The sequence below is a fragment of the Pseudopodoces humilis genome, chromosome 10 (assembly GCF_049639895.1).
Source record: "Pseudopodoces humilis isolate 2021_Gansu_Grassland_sample_001 chromosome 10, ASM4963989v1, whole genome shotgun sequence".
NCBI classification, from domain to species: Eukaryota; Metazoa; Chordata; class Aves; order Passeriformes; family Paridae; genus Pseudopodoces; species Pseudopodoces humilis.
In genome coordinates this window covers 3,572,514-3,593,688 of record NC_142209.1, presented here as the reverse complement: position 1 = coordinate 3,593,688, position 21,175 = coordinate 3,572,514, and the positions used below count along the sequence as shown (strand labels likewise).

The following is a 21,175-nucleotide window of genomic DNA, read 5'->3' as shown; positions in this document are numbered from 1 at the left end:
TTTCCTCCTTATCCGTAGACAGGGTGAATACTAATTTACTAACTTGGAGAGACTGTTTTTGTTAGCCTGAACCAATGGGCTTGTTCTGCAGCTGCTTTTGAATTACATGATCAGAAAATGAAAACCTTCTGCCTTAGCTTTTTTTGGATAAACACGCGTTTCTTTGAAAAGCAAACAAACTTTTGGCAAACTGTTCAGAAAAGTTCAAGGCACCACAATGCCTATCCCTTCCAAATTTCATTTAGGTGATTTTGGGGTGGTTACCACGAGGTTGCCTTTAGAATTTTCTGTCTCTTTTGGGGGCTCTTTCATACGATTAACATGCTAATAGGGTAGAGAATTTAGAGTACAATACCAGGGAGTTGTGGAAGGCAGATGTGAGCAGCAACTTATATTCCTGCAAATTCTTCATGTTGTGCCCAGCTTTATCTGATACTCTGTGGATGATCTCATTCTTTTTCTCTTCAAAATCTCTGGGGAGGGGGCGAGAAAAGTGTAATTGCAATGAATACTTGAGGTGACTTGTGTCAGAAAGATCTGTCATGGCTCTTTAAAGCTCATGGGAACAAATCAGCTTCATTTGTGCATAAGCAGGAAGAAGGGACATTCTGCTACACTGAGCCTTAACCTTGCCATTTTCTGATATCTGGGAGTTAGTGTAATTTGTAATATTGGAAGTCAGAGAATTTGGGGATGCAGCAAATTACAGGGTGTGGATGGTGTTTGTAAATGGCAAGAGATCCATTTCCCAGCCTGTAGAGGTATGTACCTTGTCCAAGCTTTAATTCTCCACAAAGGAAACACTTCCTTTTATCTAGATTTCTTGGCTAATTGGCATCAGACAGCACAAATGTTTTTAGGAGGGCTAATAATGGTGGGATTTGAAACTGGGCCAATGGCAGAAGGGAGACCTTATGATCCCTTTCCATTTTATTTTCTTCAGCTATGGGTGACTGCATCTGGTAAGGGGGAGGGAGGAAATCTGCATGGGAAGTCAGCAAGCAAATGATGTAACTACATGCAGAGCTTATGGTTTCAGCACTATCACCTCCACATGTGAAATTGTCTACAGGCTAGGAGTATATATGTTATGGATTTAATGGGAAACAATGGTGAAGTTATTGTGGTACACATGACTGCAAAAATTGGGTTACAGAGTAATAGCTGCTTCTCTGAGCAGGTGGTGGCAGCTAGGAATGGCTGTGGTGAATCTGTGTGGAACCAGAGAATCATTAAGGTTGGAAATGATCTCCAAGATCATCAGCTCCGTTAACCTGGCACCTCCAAGGCCACCGCTAAACAATGTCCCTAAAAGCCACGTGCACACTTTTTTTTAACACTTCCAGGTGAATCCACCACTTTGCTGGGCAGCCTGTTCCAATGCTTGACCACTGTTTCAGTGCAGAAATTTTTCCTGATAAATTCTTGACTAGCAGAACAGTGCTGATCCTTGGGCTGTGGGTCTGCTGTGGTAACACGTGATAATTGCATTTTTCTTCCCCTGCACCTGCAGTGTGCTCAGCAGGGACTTTAGGAGGGCAGTGTTGTGATGTGAACACCTGCCAGAGAAGTGAAACAGCTCTGCCAACACATTTACTTAGAGTCAAGTCCCTGGACAACCTTCAAAAGTGGCACCAACCACAAGCATTAAAACATCAACATCTGACCTAAAAAGAGGGGATTAAAACTATTTTTACTGTTTAGTTATCCATTTTCCTCATTGTTTTGATTAATTTTGGAGTGGGCTTCAGTCAGATTTCCAAGCTCAGTCTCATTGAAACTGTGACAGACAGGTCCTTTTTCTAGAATAGAATGTTGTAATTGTCTCCACTTCTGTTTGGTTCCAGGGGTAATGGCTACAGAAAAATGCCAACTGTACAAAATAAAGCATAATTCTAATGCCAGCTTTCACAGCGTTCACGCTCTTAAAGCCCTGGCCTAATATGTCCCAAGGTCACTCCAAAATGTCAGCTGTATTTTCTCCAGGGAAACTCTCACCAGAGTGTCCAGGAGGAAGCTTTAAGATATTGCATCAGTCAGAAATTAAGCCCATGTCCACAAGATGGAGGACTTGGTATGTCCTTGTAAAAATTCCTTGAGCTGTGCAGTCTCTTCCCTTGCCGTGCTTGCTTGCTTCACCACCAAATCTGGTCCCTAATTTGGGAAGAGATTAAATAACCCCTCCATATGCTGCCTTTCTTGCACCGATCTCTGGAGTTTGGCAGGGCCTTGGGCTTTGGCAGTTGCTGTATTTTGGTGCTTCTGCAGAGATGAACAAAGTCTTCCTACAAACACAGGTGGAACTGAGCGGTAGGAGGGAGGGAGACCACATGATTCATGGGCAGGGGTAGGGAATCATATTGCTGGTCACAGCCACTCGTTCTCTGGAATGCTCCTGCTTTTCTGCTGCCTACCTGGTAAGTGCAAGCCGTGTGCTTTCGGGCTACTGCACGCTAAGAGCATTTTGGTGGTGGTTTTCTGTCTCCTTATGTGGTGTTATAAGTGCAGGTAACATTTTTGTGTTGTTGTTGCCTGTGCCGGTCACGGAGGGTTCAGCTCACATCTGATGGTGTTGGCAAAGCTGCGGTTTCTTGATACATAAAGGGAGCAAGCAGTGACCTCAGGGTGGAGTAAAGCTCCCTGCTGGCACGGCACCCTCAACCCTGCTCTGCAGGAATCGCTGGTATTTGGGTTGTGCTGAAAGCAACAAGTTGAACTCGTTGTGGGAGTGCTAAGTAAGGCTGTTACCTGGAACCAAAATTATTAGGAAGAGGGTAAATAATGCTTAGGCTGATGGGGCAGTTCCTGTGTGATCTGGCCAGAGTAAGTGTCATGGTCAGTAGATCATCACATTGATCGTGGTGAATGGCATCTCACAGCGCTTGGAAGCCATCCAAGCTTCCAAGTGTGGGTGTCAGGCATTCTGATGGAACCAGAAGGTTGCAGACTGAATAATAAGATACTTACTTCACTCTCATATTTAGTTCTCTGTCACGTGAACTGTTTTTCTCAAAATTCTAGTTCTCTGTTATCTATGTGATAATGTGGAGTCATAGAAGGACAAAAGACCCCAAACCAACCAGCACCCAATCCCCAGCCCTCTCTAACTTGTTCTTTTGTTTGTTTGCTTGTTGGAGATGTCATCCAAATGAGTTTAAATAAGGAAAATAATTCCTGGGTGTTTCCCAGCTCTGGTTGAGCCTGTATGCCCAAGGAAAAACAGTAGGTCAGGAAGTAATAGTAGAGACCAACATGAATGGTGGAAGCATGCCAACAAAACTGCCTTAATCAATTATTTTCACGAAATACAGCACTTGTGAAGACATGAATTGTGCAAACTCCGTGGCCTGCAAGGTGAGCAAGAAAAATTCTTGGGAAAAATGTCATCTTGTGAATGCCAGCATCAAAAATTAAGTTTTCTTTACATTCTGCTCATTAAATATATAGCTGGGTGTATTCATACTCTAATACAAGATGTCTGTTGACATGAGGCATATGGCTCACAGCCTGGAAAGGCACTCCAGAGTGGATGGCTCTGTAAATAATGTCTTGGCCCTAATTTGGAATTAAATTGGCTTAATATTTTTGGAGTGGTCATTAATAGGTACTTACAAACTTGCCATCCTGCTAGCAGTGTAACTTAGCTGAATCCCTTAGCTATTCTGAGGATACCAAGGAAGTTGGATTCAGTACAAAAATGTAATTAAGTTGGTGTGGAAGTGGGAAAGAATACCCCATGGTTGTTCATCGGTAAAGTTCTGAAAATCCATCAGTTGTGCCCAGCTGAATTACCTGTATTATTATAGAATAGAGAGCTTCAAGGTTTGTTATTTTTCTCACCTTCATTTTGAGCCTTTCTGTCCCTATTCATCTTTCCAGGCTGTCAGCAGGCACAGCTTTCACTGCCCCTGGATTCCTCTCTGCTCCAGAAACTATTATTTAGAAAATTCTTTTTTTCTGCCCCCCTCCTGAGTAACCACTGGTTAAGGTCTGACCTCAGCTGGGCTGGGAAGGCTGGTGGTGCTCACTCTGGAAGAGAGGAGAAGAATTACCCAGCTAAGTGACAATATTACATCAGTGTGCAGAGGTTGTCATCTGCATCTGGATAAGAGCTGTTGAGAGAGAGTGTAGAGATCAGTGACTGTGCTAAAATCACTTCATTAAGCAATCTGAAAGGATAAAACACTAGAGGATAATGTGTATGTGTGGGCTGGCACTTCATCAGCATGGTTTCGCTTTCCACAATAAATGAACTGGATTGAAGAGAGGCTTGAGTGTCCTTCCATTTTATTTTATTTTTTTCTGATTAAAAAGGGCTTTCTGTGTACTTTGCCATGCTCCAGTGGGGCTGTCCACATCTTCTTATGTCTGACATAAATCTGCTATTGATTTACACTGCAACAGAATTATTCTGCTCGTAGCTTGTTCATAGGATCATGTAACAGCACTACACACTGCTTTGACTTAGGTAGCTTAAGCCAAAAAAGTTACCCATGTTCCAAAATAACTGTGAATACTTCCATCATGATTTCCTAATACAGATTGCATTACTCAGCCTTGTCCACTGGGATCCTCTTGAACTAGATCACAGCTTGGTTAGGAGGCTGTTATATTGTGATGCTGCTCCTCAAAGCAAAATTACTTTCATTATAGGTAGGCATTTAAAATTATTTAATGAAGGAAACAGAGCCTTGTGTATATAGAATTGTCATTTTTAGGTGTCTGGGAAACTTATTTTCAAGCTAGCTGCTTGTTCCATGCTGTGGCATTGAAAAAAGGACTGGAAAGTTAGTACTGCTTTGCATTTTTCTGGGGCAAAGTGCCTAAAATAACTCCTGTTATTTCCTAATGGGCAGGTATGAAGGTGAGTAGTTTTGCCTGATACACAACATTGATCCAGGGGTTGGAAAAACAAACATTCATTGTTCCTTATTCATTCCTAAATTATCTGTAAGACATTTTATTAAAAATGACTTGGGTGTACAATATATGAAGTATATTGCTGTGAGGACATCATCTACTGACTAAAGCAATATCCATCCATCAGTCTGTCAGCACCTGTCCCTAGTGCATGTAAGACCCATTTTTCCTCCCCTTGAAAATGTCTCATGCAGAGAACATTAATACATTATGATTTATAATATCACTGTGACTATGTGCTTACAAAGCATCTGCATCACAAGGCATCTTTGCTCTATTATTTGCATATGAGTTCTCATTTACTAAAAATTCCTGTAGAAACTTCTGAGACTCATGCTTCTGAGTAGTTTCACTGATCAAGAAAGCTAGTTTTTAAATTCACAGGACAGCAAAGCTTCTTAGCTTCACAGATTTCAGACACAGAATTTCAGGAGAGTGACATTTGTGATAACTGCAGAGTTCAGCCAGTGGCTGTAATGCAGGAATTACCAGGGAGGGATGTAGACAAGTTTTAAATGACTGGCTTTTGTAAGATGCTCCAAAGCAGAAGGGTTTGGTTTAATTTACAGGCTTGAGAACTCATCTGCTTTTAGAAGTCAGGGGTGAGGGAGATAAACCCAAACACTTTGAACAGGTTTTCTGATGTTTTCACCTGCTATTCTGTACAGCCACTGGTACTAATTTTGGAAAGCAGTCTCTCAAGACAGATATTAGCTGATTATTGTCGTTCCTTTTTGATTGGGTTTTTTGTTGGTTTTTTTTGTTGTTGTTGTTGTTTTTTTTTTAAATTACTACTTTGCTGACCCTTCCCACCTCTCTATATTTTCATATTTTCCATACTTCTACTCTGGTTGATAGAGCCATTTGTATCTGGATTTGCATTTCGACAAACTCCCAGTGTAGGTAGGTCCCAGAGCATGAAAATAAGCTAGTCATGTTTTGAATAGCCTTCTCATGCTGATTTGCATTTTATCTTACAATCTGGCTGTCCTGGAAAATTTGGACAAGACTTTTTTTATGGTTTTTGGAAAGCTTTAGAGCACAAGACCTCCTTTAAGACAAATTTAAGAAGCTATTCACAGTGTAACTTCTTCTGTGACAGCACTACATCCCTCCTGCAGCTGTGGAGCTGTGTCTCTGGCTTTCTTGCACAGCAAAGGTTTAAAAATCAAAATCAGTGCTCCAGAGGAGTCTGAAGATATATTTGAAGGGATTGTTTGAAACTAAGTATTCAAAGGATGTAAGCAGAGAGGACATTTCTGATACCAGTGTTTGATAATGGACTATCAAAGCAGAAAAACCAGAGCCCAGTGGTTGGGAGATGAGGCTTGATAAATTCAGTCTTGGAGCTAAGGAGCAATTTGCTAATCAGGAGTGGAGTTAACCATTGGAACAGCTTACAGGGGATCAAACAGGCTCTTTATGTCTTTGCCTTTTGTGGTGACAATTGAATGCCCCTTTTTCTGGAAGATAGGTCTTTGTTCAGAAATAATTCAGTGAATGGATGAAGTCCATTGATGGGTGATGTTCTGAAGATGTTTCAAGTCAGGTTAGATGGATTTGTTTTGTCGTGTCAGTGGCTCTTCTACATCTTTTCTATCACTTTAAATTCCTAGGGAGACTGTGTTCATGACTTACTTTCTTACAAGGATTTTTTAATTCTTGCTTTAGTTCTGATGTCTGTCTCATGACTATCTGAGAGTCCCTTGCAGGCAGGTGACCTGCGTGTTAGTGTGACCTGTTAAACCACACAAAATGAAGATAAATAATAGGGATGTATTTATGCAGGTTTTTCTCCTCTGTGGATTTCCCCAGGAATGTTAATTCACTGAAGAAATCTGCTTATCAAAAACTTCACTGTCCTTTCAGTTCCTAGTTGCATCCTCCTGACTCAAGTGTTTGCCAGCTCTAGTTCCCTTTCTTACAGTTTTTTTTTATCTTCACGTATTTTAAAATACTCCAATAAGCCAGTTTCATATTTGATATGTAATACACTTCCTCTGCTATCATGAACATTTTAAAATATTGGAAGGGATTAATAAAGCTAAATTATTACACAAGATGAGGCAGCCAGGGAGGAAAACAGGATCTGTATGGGATTTGTACTCCTAGAAAGGATGTAAAATTGGTAAATGTTCATAGGAAATCAATACTCATAACTCTGTTTTCTCTAGAACCTTTTATTTATAGCACTGATAGTTAATACTGCAAGTTTTTAATGGAAAGACACTCTCAGGTGATTGTGAATACAGTGTTTGTTTAGAGAACTAAAAGAAAGGGGTTGAAATTTTCATTTCATATTGACCAACCATATAAACCAAAATAACTATCTAATCCTTTCTCTGAAAGTTCTTTAATTCCATTCTTATTACAAGTATATTTATGTCATCAGTTTGCACAGTCTTAAAGAAAAGGTTCTACCTTGTGGAAGTTGGACAAAATGTGATCCTCCCACACAGAGGGAAATTTGTTGGAACAGTTCATTTTGTAAAAATAAAATTAAAAATATTTTTTAAATCAGCTTTTTGCATAGATGGGAAATCTAGCTATCACAGGATTTTATATGATGTAGGAAATGTTTCTGGGTTTTCATCCCAGATATGGGATGCAGACACATTTTTTCAGTGGGAACAGGAGGACAGCTCTGCTCAGTCTGGCACGCTGCTGGGGTACCTCACTCCTGAACCTCCTGTCCCATGTTCCCTCATTAACTGGGAATTCTGTAGAGCACCTGCCCTGCTTGGCAGGTGTTTTATGAAAATATCTGTCCTGCACAAACAATACTTGCTACAGTTTGTCTTAGTAATTGGAATTTTCCTCCCTGCTGGGACTTGATAGTTTTATGGTTTTTTTTTTCTTCTTCGTTTGTTGGTTGGTATCTAATTTTTTGCCTTGCTGATCTAATGGCTTTTTGGTGTATCTTGAGTTTTAGTCAGTGGTCAGCAAATATCCTTGTTTGTAATAGGGATTGTCAAGTGTATAAATTATTTAAAATAAAGACAGGTTCAGAAACTGATGAACAAAAGGCAGCTGTCTCTTTAAAGAGCGCAGTTTGATCAGAGCATCAGCCCCATCCCCTGAGGACAAAGGCAATTTTGATTTGTGGGGCCCAGGAGTCCCTCACTTAGCAGGATTCATCCCTGCTCGTGCATGTGTAAACCTGCAAAATGCTCTTTTGTGTAGAGTAAATCTTGGGCTGTAAATCCTGTATGATTGAATGTGACCCTTCATAAAGTCACGGTGACGAGTCTTCACTACAGAGCAAGCTCACTGTCCAGGCAGGGCAGAATTATTTCCCATCTAGCTTGTTTTTAGTTTTTTTAGATAGATAACCACCCACCAGTGCTGATGGCCTCTTTGAGCCCCCAAGGTTGCTGCTGTCTCCTTACCTCTCTCTGCTTTGCCCCATGGCAGTGGGGGCTGAATCCAGCAGGACTGTGGTTGTTCTCACTGCTGAGGAAGAGGAGCAATTCCCCCTGTCCTGAGGAAGAGGAGCAGTTCCCCCTGTCCTGAGGAAGAGGAGCAGTTCCCCCTGTCCTGAGGAAGAGGAGCAATTCCCCCTGTCCTGAGGAAGAGGAGCAATTCCCCCTGTCCTGAGGAAGAGGAGCAATTCCCCCTGTCCTGCTGCTGAGGAAGAGGAGCAATTCCCCCTGTCCTGCTGCTGAGGAAGAGGAGCAATTCCCCCTGTCCTGCTGCTGAGGAAGAGGAGCAATTCCCCCTGTCCTGCTGCTGAGGAAGAGGAGCAGCTCCCCGGCTCCTGCTGCTGTTGGCAGGCAGCAGCAGATTCCATTATTGCCGATCAATGCCGCCGCCATGCAGGAGGAGGGGAGAGGGAGGGGTGGGAGCTTCCTATGCACAGATTGATCAACCTGCCATTGCATGAACAAATCCATTGCTAGGAAGGCTGGGATGCTGGGATAATAGCTGGAGCAGGAAGGGGCTTGTAAACAGGGGAATGCAGGCTCGTCACTAGTGGGGAGGGGATTTGAATTGCCTCTGAGCTTGCTGTTTTTTCTTCTAGCGTAAAGCACAATACCTGAGCCTTCAAACAAAGCCAACACTGTGAGGAATGGTAGGGCTATATAGCACTTAGCTGATGACCTATTGTGCTGACTTATTTGAGCTTCTTCAGCACTGATGTATTTCTACTTTTTACTTAAGTTGATTCTATCGTAACCTGCTGCTTCTTCGGGATTTTGAGACCTCTGTTTCCCCTGCTTCCTTTTTTTTTTCCTTTTTTTTTTTTCCTTTTTTTTTTTTTTTTCTTTCTTCCTGTTCCTGCTTGGACTGAAACCTGACACAAAGGGACAAGTACAAATCCCAGTTACTGCTCCCAGCCATGCCTGCAGTGTCAGATGTAGGGTTGAGATCACGTTCTCATGTTTGTCAGTGTAGACAATAACTGGAGTACTGGAATCCCAAAACCATCAGCTCCTCCCCACCCTTCCTACCCTGCTTCGTTCACTTACTGTGTTCTGTATGGAAAAGTTTTCTGGCTGGAAAATAAGTCTTCTTTCTCCTGGGCATGTGGCCGAATGGCTGGATAGCAGCACTGAAGATGAGAAAAGCCTTCTGTCGTTCCTTGGTACGGTAGGGTACAAACTGTATTTTTGGGGTTTTAACACTTGACTGGGAAGCCTTTACGACTTTGGTGCTTAATTTCTTCAGTCTTTCAGTTACCTGACCTTATTTGTTTTAAAAGCTTTTAAGTGGGGTGAACTTTTAATTAAAACTTGGTTACAGCCTGTTTGAAATAGTTACAAACACACTGGCCAAATGTTACCTTGTAAATGGGCATGTGCCCTGCAGCGAATGAACTAAACTGGACTAAACTATGTTATTTACTGCTCTGGTTTTCTTCCCTGTGCCATTTGACAGGCTGATCACTGGGTTCAGACCACTTCCTCTGATTTCTGTCAGCTTGCCTGACTTCTGAACTGCGTGATGGTAGCAAGATAAATCAAGGGAGACTGCTCAAAGTTTTTCTTCTTAAGAGAAATGTGCAGATCCATTTAGAATAAAAATTCCCAAACGGTGTCTTAACTCTGGGACTACGTTTGGGGTTCACTGACACCTCTCAGATGTCTGCAGTACATTGAGTCTTTTCCTGTGTCCATAACAATAATTTTTACTGTTCAGGGACAAAATCCCGCCACAGTGAGCAAGAAGTGCTGAGGCTCAAAGCAGCTTTCTGGGCCATGGAGAGGAACAGGCAGGAGCTGCTGAGCTTTGGTGCATTCAAGAGCCGCTGAGCTATCCCAAAGGATTGCTTTTTGGAGAATGCCTCTATTCGCAGCCCTTTTACAGACAGTAAAAAGATTTGTTTGGAAAGCTGTGGCTCAAGGCTGTTGTTTAATATGGAGGACAATAAATATTGATATCATACTAATGTATGTTTAAGTCATAAGCCTCTAAACAAATTAGGCTGCAGGAACAAGTTACCATGCGTCAGCTGATCGGAGATAATTGTCTGTGTGCAATCTCTGCAGCAAACACAAGGTAATTTGAATTAGCAGGGGCAGTCCAAGATCATTAGGAGCTAACGAGGACATCAGCATCTCCAGGTCATAGGCAGCAGCTCCTTCTCTGCTTTTGTGTTGGCTCCGTTGTCCAGGCAATTTGCTTGGCTTCGTGTGGAGTCAACCATGAATGGAAGTTTTAGAGGCTGCTGCATGAAGAGGTCAAAAAGGAGCAACTATCCCAAATTTTGTACAGCCACCCACACCAGGCAGAGGATATGTTGAGCAGTTTAGGGATGTGCATCTGCTTCATTTCTGACTTGATTTGCAGATCTGGAGGATTTGTTCTTCCGCTTCAAATTGAATGAATGCATCAGTCTAAGAACAGCTGATGGTGTTCTCACTCAATGCCATGTACAATTTCCTCCAAACTTTCAGGGAAAATAAATTGTGGGAGTTTATACTTGAAACCCCAAAGTTATTCTCTCTTATGATATTGATATCTGTGCCATTTCTTCCAGCCTCCTCTAATATTTACCTGTTTTGCATGTTAGGTCTTGTCTTTCAGACTGTAAAGTCGTTTAGGAATCAATGACTTAAGGATCTTTCAAGTTACTTAGTGTGTCATTTAGGTTGCTTTCTATGCACCTTCTGTACTGGGCACTAATTCAATTGCACTTTTTTTTAATATGCCAGCACAATGCAAGCATCTAACACCAACAGAATTGCCTTTCTGTAAATTAAAAATATTTTATAGTTACCTGGATCGTCTTCCAAGACTTATCTGATGGACTCAATCCCTAGTAAAGCACAGACAGTATCTTCTTTTCAAACCCCTGCTAATGGACTAGGAGAGTTTTTGATCATAGTTTGTATCTGGCAGTTGTTTGATGCTGGAGTTCTACAGCCAGTGAGCTTTGCAGGGTTCCCTTTGTATTTCCCTTTCCAGGCTTGGCAGCTTTTGTGCACTTCAGTGTCCTGAAACTTGGTTACATTCACTCTGATGTATCTTCTTGTGATTTTTTTCCCCCCTGTCTGGTTGCCTTGTTAAATGTGGGAAAGCTATCTCTGCAAATTTCCATTTTTTTCCTTGAAGTTATACCTTGCAGGATTTGCATAATGTATTTTAGTCAGAACACAAACTTGGACTTCAGGACTTAAAACAGATTTGGGGGGTTTGAGTTTGCTTTTACCTTAGGCTTCTTGTACAGGCATTTAATGAAATTTTTATGACAATCTGTGAATTGGGCCCTAGCCTGAATTCTCCCCAAGTGAGCAAAATGAGACAGAATGCTTATTGCAAGATAAAACATTTAACATTTTTATTTATTTTGATATTTCAAAATAAAACTTTAAATTTTCCTATTTCACTAGGTAATACCCATCTGGAAAATGCTGCTGAGACGCTTCTTCTTCTTCTTGTTCTTTCTTCCATATCTGCAATTATAATTCCTACCTGCTGTGGCTGTCCCACAAAGCTGGGAGGTTTGTTTAGTGTCTGCTTCTCCCACCTGGAGAAAAAGCTCTTCACAGTGAAAATACAAATTTCCACCACAGCAAGTCTTTCAAGTGGCCACAGCACCCAGCAATAGGAAATTTAGGTCAACCCCCAGAGCCCTGTGGTGACCAGAGGTCACTGAGGCTACACCACTGTGGCTGAGAGGGTTCCCTTCAAGGGAGGGCAACCCTCACCACTGCTCCATGTAGTAAGTGGCACCTGGCTTACACAAACCTTCCTCCTGGCCTACAGAACAAGCTTTGGTGTTGCTGAGGGTAGAGAGTGGCTCAGCAGGATGGGAGACCTACCTTCATTGTATCCTTGGGCAGTTCCCTCCTCAGAGGCATCTGCCACTGCAGAGGAATTGGCTCAGCTGATTTGCAACTGACTGTTGCTATGGAGTGTGTAAATACTCATTTGGATAAATACTTATTTACATAAATATTACTGCATATTACCAAGATAACAGGTGATAAAAGTGACCCACTGAGATATTTACAACTCATTTTTTTAATGGTATAGTGGAAAGTGTCCCTGCCTGGATGATCTTTAAGGCTCATTCAATCCCAAACCATTGTCAGATTCTGCAATTTTTTTGTTGCAGGTTGAAATGGGGAGGATCTGTCAGGTGGGTTTTCTTCCCTTTTGCTTTTTTTTTTTTTGTTTTGTCTTGTTTTCTTCCCAGAAACAGGAAGGCTGAAAAGGGTTTCAGATTGTTTTGATGGATAAACAATGTGATCTATCTGTAGCCTTGGTCCCTGAGAGTGAGCAATGCAGAAAGCAGTTGTAATTTAATACCAAGCTGATGAGAGGTGCATTGATTTTTGCAGCAGGTGAAGATTATGCAAAAGTAGCCTCAAGCATTACTAGTGGAGCAGGGGAGGGAACTGTCTAATTTTTTGCCTGGTGGTGACAGTATAGATTTCTTTCACAAGACTCAGCAAAAATACTGTTCTACAGGCGTCATAGCAAGTTGCTTCAGCTTTTGATTTCCAGTTAACATATCCCGACAATTTTGCTCTATCTGGGTCTTCCTTTTCCTAGGGACTAAGTGTGTCTATTTGCTCTTGTTTTTTAGAAGGAGAAGAGAGGGAAAGGTAGTTTTTATTTTTAGTTCACTGCAGGCACCTAGTGAATATTTCATTTTCCCTTTCCCGTTTGGTACACTTCCGTGATGGTGTGAGAAAAGAAGAAACTCATTTTGCCGATGAAATGTCAACATTTTATTTGCAGAAAAGTTGGATTGCTGCTGGGTGGATGTTGGGGAGGAGAGGGAGGGCAAGGGGAGCCAGGCACATTCCTTGCGGTAGCTTTTCAGCCCCACTCAGTTTAAAGTTAAGCTCTTTCCCAAACTGCCCCTCCTGCAGAAGGTGTTGTGGAAAATGCTGGGGAGTTTGGGCTCGTGTTTCCATTTATGACTCAGCAAAGTTAAGGGACTGTTTTAAATTACCGGAGCAGCTTTGATGTGATTTCCTGCGCGTGAGAAGCGGAGGAAGCCAAACCTATTACGTTACTTGTTACGAGCCAGTGTAACATAAAAGGTGCTCACTCTAGCCCTGTGCCAATGGAATATATCAATCCCATGGACATGGGAACGGCAGGGACAATCCTTTATATTCTACCTAACACAGCTCTGGGCAGAGCAGTACTACAGGTGCTGCAGAAAATAAAGTTTCCCTTCATCTAGGCCAGGGAGGCAGCTGGTGATATTAAAATGCACCGTCAGGTAAAACTGGCTCCTGAGGTGGTGCGACCGACTGACTCAAAAACCTTGGGCTGGCACTGGCCCTGCTCCAGGTGCTTTGTTCTCTAAAGGTGCCCTGATGGGGACTTACCCTGCAGCTCTGGAGCAGGAGATGCTGTCGGAGAGCGCTGCCGGTGCTGCTCCAGAGGAGGAGCGCTCTCCCCACAGGGGCAGCTCTCCGGCGCTGGAGGGCCGGGATGCGCTCGGTCGCTGCGGGCAGGGCTCGGGCATCGCCCTCACAGCTGGCTGTGCCCTGCCCTTTCCTCACACACCACACCGTGTCTTGGACTCTGCCCACTTCGCGAGGCTGCTCTCCCTCTTAGCAGTCCTTTCCCCCGGCAGACCGAGGGGCTCAGTGTCAGCAATTTGCTTTTTGAAAAGATAAATATCTACCGAGCGAGACACTAATACTGCAGGGTCCGGATTCCTTTGCCTCTCCTCCTCCTCCTCTATGCTCCATTTTGTCAGTCTCCAAGCATCCATGGGAGAGACGTATTATAACTCTGCTGAAATCAAAATCCGGTATGCAAAGGCATCACAAGTAATGTTATCCCTGAAGAAAGCTTCTCTCCTTTTTTTTCCTTCGGCTGTTTGGAGGAAAACGCCGCTCCCGTGGCACCAGCTGGCTGGCTCTCCCCATAAAGCTCGCTTTTTGCCGCTGTGAATCAGGATGCTCAGGGAAATTTTCGGTGGCGGAGGGAAGCCGGCAGTTGGGCGTCTGTTAATAGCCTGAAAGTAACTAATGAGGATGTGCAGCCGGAGCGATTGATTGAAGAGCTGCAGTCCTGTGTGCTGCTGCTTCTCTCGCTCGCTCCTCGCCAGCCCAGGCAGGGGAGGGCGGCCAGAGACACCCGGCGTTCCCTCAAGTGGAACTCACGGATCCCCAGGGCCGGGCAGCCAGGAATGGAAGTTTAAGCTGCATCTGAAAGGAGAACGGCAGGAGTCAAAATGTCACTGCCCGGAGTCACGGCTTGCTCCTTTTCTTTGAGGTTCAGAAGATAACAATGGACTTTCTGCTAGGAAGTGATTTTTTCCCTCCCCGTGTCGGGGGGTGTTTTGTGAAGCTGGATTCCTTAAAGTCTGGCAATTGAGCTGGAGATGGGCAGCACTTGTGATAAAGGTATCCGTATGCATACATATGCATATCTAGCTTGATATAAAAAAATGCATATATGTGTGTTTGTGGGGAGATCTTTAATGCTCTGTGTACTTTATTATGCTATTATTCCAGTGTTTGTACTAGTCAAAGACATCAGTGCAGCTTTTATGAATATTCGTGCTCATCAGATCAGTCTGCATGGATTTAAGATGCCAAAGTCGTGTCTTAGTAAGGTCATACTGCCAGAACGAGGAGAAGTTGACCTATTTTTTTTTTTTTGTCTGCAGAGATATATATGTCATATTACCCAGGCACTTTTAAGTCTTCTGCTGGTTGCATGCTTTGAGCAAGTGGTGGGATCATACACGACCGAACTTTGACCTTTGCCAAATTACATTCAGCTGGGACTAAAACTCAGCTTCGCTGGCTCTTGATTGTAGTTGTCTGTTAATTACCGCACTGCTTACATAAAAAAATTGAATCTAAAAAAAAATAGGTTTAAGTTCTCTGAATACTGTCTCTCTAACAGTAACAGAATATTAAGTATGTGCAGGTATTGATCTTTACCAGCACTTTTTATTTTAATCTCCCACAGTCAAATCAGATTCACAGCCTTGAATTTGCCAGTGTAAATGCCATCATAGGTTAGTAAGTGAATAAGATACAGGTAAATGGGTGGTTTAATTCAGCAGTTTAGTAATGCACTCAAAACTTTCCTGGGGCTTCTGTCCTCCAGAGCACAAAGCCTGACTATTCCCCACCCCCAGGCACCCATTCACCACCTTCTTCTTCTTCTCTTCCTCAGAGGTCCCAGCAGAGAGATCTCCTCGCAGACGGAGCATCTCGGGGACGGGCACCTCTGAGAAAACCAACTCCATGGATGTTCCGAACACTTCTCCTTTCAGAGTACCAGTAAGTGTGCCTTCCCTGCAAAGGGGCATTTGTCTCATTGGATGGGAGGAGGAGATTTAAATATCACAGTGTACAACCAGGCTGGGGGAGCCTGGGGGTAAAGGAATATTTGCTTAATATTTCTGCTTGACCAAGAGGTTTTGCCATCAAGTGTCATATATGACCAATAAGATTCCTGGTAGATCCCTAACTTGTTCCTTTTCATTGCCTTGATCTGAAGTTACAGATAGAGAAGCGTAAGTGTTAATGTGGGCAGCGACCTATATAAATACTTTTGAAGTTGCCTCCAGGGATTGCATTCCATATACAATCTTGACAAGGAAACAAGTTCCTTTAGGTTGGGGATATTTTTCCCTCTTCCCAATGAAGTACATGGAAAATTGAAATGGTTTTATAGTTTATTCAGAAGCTGATGAAGTTTCTGTAGGTGTGTTAATTCCTCTTTAGCTCTTTGGGTTTTGTTCTGAGTTTGGTTGGCTGTGAGGCTGTATAAGAATTGTTCAGCTACTGCCTGGATTTTCCTTGGGTCAGTCTTTGGTCAGTGTGTCCAGGAGCACAAAGGCATTTCTATTATTAGACTGGGGACAAATGCTTCAAGTTAAAGTGAGGTGCCCAGTAATTTTCAACAAAATTTGTTCATGTTTTGAATATTTTAATTTATGTATTTTAATTATAATTTGAATATTGTGAACATTATCATGCCCTCCATTACTTTTGGCAAGTAATCTGCCTACTTCAGAATAAATCTTGCATTGTGTCATTTTGAAAACAGCCAAAATATTTAATGAGCTTTTTTAAAATTATTCAAGGGTTAAGCTTGGTTAGAGTGTATAGAATACATGGTGTTTAAAGCAACCTGTGAATTCATGGTATATTGGAATGAAGAAAGGGACCAAGGAAGCATTGAATACACTGGGTATCCTTACTTGGGCCCTTTTCAGAGACATAGAATAATACAGATTGGAAAGGACTTGAAAATCTCCGAAGCTGCTATCCCACCTGAGCTATTCTGTGTTCTATGAATGATCCTTTGTCACTTCAGAGATTTGTTTTCTGGATAGTACTTGGGGGAAAAAAAGGCCTTGGTCCAGTTGTATCTGAAGCTGATACAAGAATATTCTGTTGTGCCAAGTTCTGAGATTTTGATACTGAGTCCATGATCCACAGAGTTCCAGGAAGATTTCTGAACTCTGAGAGCCTTCAAAAGTCTTATCCATGTCTCCATTTATGAGAAATTCTGTTTTCTTTACCTTCATCTATAAGTAATAGCCCAAGCCTTTAGATGTACACATGCATTGTAGTAACATTTGTCTAACAACTGCAAGCTGTGTATCAGAAGTGATCAATGACTATCTGTATTGTTTCTTTTATATGCCTCCTTTTTTCATCACTTTTGTACCATTCCTTTTAATGATGATCCTATCTCTTAAGTAATGTTTTAATGGTTCTCTAATTCTTCTCTAATATTTCTGTAATACTTCGTAGCTCCTGCTCCCTTTCAAAACAAGAACATTTCTCATTTCCCCTGGTGGTGTGTTGGGCTTTTAGGACTCTGGCAAATAGGCTCAGGAATCAGTACCTGGCTGCTTTTCTTGGTTATAAACCAGCAGAGAGCTAGAAGCTATTTGTGCCACGTGGAGCTGGATTCTGCTGCTTTGTCTGCCTGACCACCTGTACACCCAGGAGCATAATGCACCCTCCTGTCCTCCTCATGGGGACAAGGCTTCTGGCTTTGGAGGTTTTGTTGTGAGTAACCCATTTATAGCCTGTTACTCTTTAGTGGGGGCTGAGATCACCCTGTTTTAAAACACAGCAGCTTGTGAGCTGTTTAAAAGAGCAAGCTGCAATTGGAAGTCAGATTGCCTAACAATACAGATGAGCTCAAGCCAAAACTGCTGAAACCAAACACAGTGTTAACTTGGTAGATTGGCACCCATCTAATAGGTGGCTGAGAAGATGGGGAGGAATCCTGTTCCTGCCTGTGAGTGATAATAAGAATTTCCCAGCTCTCAGAAGGAGGAAAGGTGACTTGGGTACCTCGTGAGAGTCTCAGTCTTGCATCACTGATCTGACAAGAGCTGCAAGTGAAGGATGCAAAAGGTACTTGTAATGGCTTCAAATTTGTGTCTGTGAGGTTGTCCCTATTTGACAGGGATTTATTCTACATATAAAGGAGATTAATAGTAAGAGAACTTGCTTTTTTTTGTTTTTCCAGACTTTGTCACCTACGGTGCAGGTTGGAGGGCTACAGGCAGCTGCAGCATAGTGCTGTCTCAGTTATTCTTCCCATGGCCCTGACTCTGTGCCATACCTCATCTCCTCACTGCTTGGATTTCTAACAGAAAGCAGCTTAAGGCAGGGGACAGCTTAACCTTCTTCCATCCTGATGGAAAATTATGCTGAGACTTTCATAATAAGTTGCTTTTACAGCTTTTTAAGTTTGTCTCTCAGAACAGCTATTTAAAAGCTGTCTTCTCAATAGGACAGTAGCTTCCAGCATGTTCTGTGCAGGTTTTTTCCTTTTGAGCACAGGCAGTGGTACTCACTCAGAACAAGGCATCTGGTTTTTAATACTGCTAACTGGCATTGCTTTAGTATCTGGAATTCTGATTCATAACAGCATAATTGCCTTTAAGCAAACATTTCCTTGACAATGCATTTTTTAAGTAGCCTCTTCAGTGACAGTGGTCAATGAGGGATTTATTTTTGAGGGCTGACGCGTAAAATTTGTGAATTTGCCTTTTTACCTCCTGCATGGGCACTGGAGGAAAAGATGTATGTTTAAATTTGTGAAAAGCAGAATTTCTGTAGTTATACTCTTTCCTAGGATGAACCACTCCATGGACCAGCATGTCCAGGCAGAATGGAGCTCGGAGCAACCTGGGATAGTGGAAGGTGTCCCTGCCCATGGCAGGGGGTTGTAATGAGATGATGTTTAAGGTCCCTCCCAAGGCAAACCATTCTATAAGTCCATGATTTGTTCTGGTTATCTCCCACCAAGGGCAGTAAAGGGGATTCTGCAAATGTTGACACTGCACAACACAGACAGCGAGAAGAGCTCTTGGTGCTTGTCCTTTCCTCCCCATGGCCCCAAATTTTCTTGTCTGCACTTGAAGCATTAGTCTCCATCTAAGTTCAGCTGTGTGCATTGATGTTTGATGATTTCCAGGTGTGTCAGGAAGAAATATTGAGAGAGAAGGGAAGGGCACAAAAGGTAGGAAAACAGAGATGAAGAAATGCATCTACTCCCAGATAGACGGATGTGCTGTTTATAGATACACATATAGGAAGAGTCATTTTTTTAATAATGGATATTATTTGACTGAGCAAATAGGGAGGCAGAGGGAGCTGGCTCCAAGTAGGCACTGTGACGCATAGGTGGGCGAGAAACCAGCTTTTCCCTTCCCACACACACCATGTCCTGGCAGCGCCTCGGCCTCCGTGCATCCCGTTCCCTACTGTGGCACTGTGGAGCCCCAGCAGCACTGCTGCAGCCTGACACATTCCCTCGTTGCTCTGCTGTTGGAATTGGGTAAATATGGGACTATCCACATCCTCAGACCTCCTGCAGTGGCAGGATGGAACCTCTCAACTCACTCTTCAGACTCTCACTGCACTCTCCACTTTTGGCTCAGAGTTGTTATTACAGATAATATGATTCATCCATGTCTGCTGGCTGATGGGGAAAGAAAGATGAGAAAGAGGCAAAGGAACAAGTGTAAATGAGACAGGAAAGCCAGAGCACAATCTTTGAAGTAAATAAAATGATTTTTATAGGAACCCTGATGTAGGATACTTGCAGCTTGCCTTCCTTGGTTTGTTTCTGGTTGAGGGTATAATTGGATCTATAGAAGTGCTGTCTGCCTCTTTGCTCTTTAAGAGTACTGCTAAATGGAACAGAAGACAATGCAGCCAGCCCAAGTGAAGGTCAAAGCTTGATGAGATCTCGTGGCTGCCCAGCCTCATCTTTTATGCAGTCAGCAAGATTGTTGCTTCTCCAGAGCACTGCTTTGCTCCTGCTGTGCTGCCAGGGTAGAAGTCTGAGCTGTGCTGCCCATGTGACCCCAAAGCATACAAATACATATTTTTAATTCTGCATCAGCACCAATGCAGAGATGGAATTGTTGATTTGCATTAGTGTGAGGCACCACAGCATCCCCCATGAAAAACACTGTGCTCAAATCTGTTCCCTCAATAGAAATTTGCATTTTTCCTTCCACTTTTTGCTCTTTACTTCCTGTGACATGTTTATTTGAATCTGCTCTAGTTGTTATCACTTGCCTGTGCTGCGATGGCTTAGATGTGCTGGCTATTCTGTGAATTCTGTGTCAGAAAGCGTAAATGGGTGATTGACTATCTCCAGGATGCTCACCACGCTTTCATCCGTATCTTTATTCTGGGATGGTGCTGTTCGTAGGCTCTATAACCTTCACAGTGTCCTGCTGCCACAGCAGATTTGTTCATTACATCAAACTTTAGTGGTGCATCAGATGATGGGGATATCCAGGCTCTGACACTGTCTGGTGGACCTCAACAGCAGGAGCATTATTCTCGTGTTCGGTGTAAACCTGGCTTTATCCAATTCCTTTTATTCCTTAGTTAATGTAGGGAGCTATGAATGTACATAGCTTTAAACACTGCTCACATTCCAGTTGTCCTTGGCTCAGTAGTATTTAAATATGCGCCGACTCATTTTATTCTTCACCTCCAAATCATGACTTAGTCAAGTTATGCGAAGTTTAATTAATGCATCCTCTGCAAATGAGTCCTTCTGGCCCTTTTATCACTTTTCTTGTGTTTTTAATTCCCTTCAATTGATTCTCCAAGTTCTGGTACTAAAGTTCACAGGAATGTGTGTTACCAGTTTCTAATTGCTCCTAACCCTTTGTGTTATTTCTCTGTCCTCCCTGGCCCTCGCTTCACCTCCTAATTTAATATAGCTCAGTGTAATTAATGTGCTGTTTAACTTTTCTTCCGGATGATTAACAAGGATGTTAAGCAGAAGCAGTCAGGCCGCTATCCCCACCACATCCCATTGGACCCTTTCTTCTGCTCTTGATACCTTATCACTTGTTGTAATTACTCTTTTTAGATATTCCTGCAGCCGTTCCTCAGGTTTATGTTAGGAGTTTTAACAAAGCTCATTCTTAATAATTTTTTTGTAATTAGCATGTGAGCTGCGTTATCAAAAGGTGTTCTGAAGTGTTTGGCTGCTTGGTGGCTGCATGCCAGGGAAAGAGCCAGGGTCAGAAAATCATTGCCTGCCCTTCCTGACAGGCTCAGGTGACCTGTTTCTTATCATGTTAATTTTTTATCACTGTTTTGTTGTTCTCCAGACTTTTTACCTTTATTCCTTAATTCTCGGATAGGGGTTTTTAAGGATGCTTCTTCCATCTGCTGTTCCTGCTGTGGGCAGCTCCACAAGGGCAGCCAGGTGCTGCTCCCAGTTGTGTCCAAGCTAAACCCCTGGCTGAACTGGGATCAGAAAAACTGATGTGGCCCTCTTGGCTATCAGGTAGCTCTTGCTTCTTCATTAATTTTTC

At 42.7% G+C, this 21,175-nt stretch overlaps 1 protein-coding gene across 10 annotated transcripts in view; it reads left to right on the top strand.

Annotated features, from left to right (window-relative positions):
- The window catches only part of RASAL2 (RAS protein activator like 2), a 160,523-nt gene that overhangs the window by 97,882 nt on the left and 41,466 nt on the right, over positions 1-21,175 (top strand). For 9 of the 10 annotated variants that reach the window (XM_088060159.1, XM_014257577.2, XM_088060155.1 and 6 more), the window contains one exon: positions 15,526-15,632. In XM_088060159.1, coding sequence (XP_087916285.1) covers positions 15,526-15,632 — 107 coding nt within the window. Of the gene's footprint in view, positions 1-14,667; positions 14,742-15,525; positions 15,633-21,175 lie in introns of those variants that run through there. The other variant, XM_014257583.2, reaches the window with a different exon arrangement.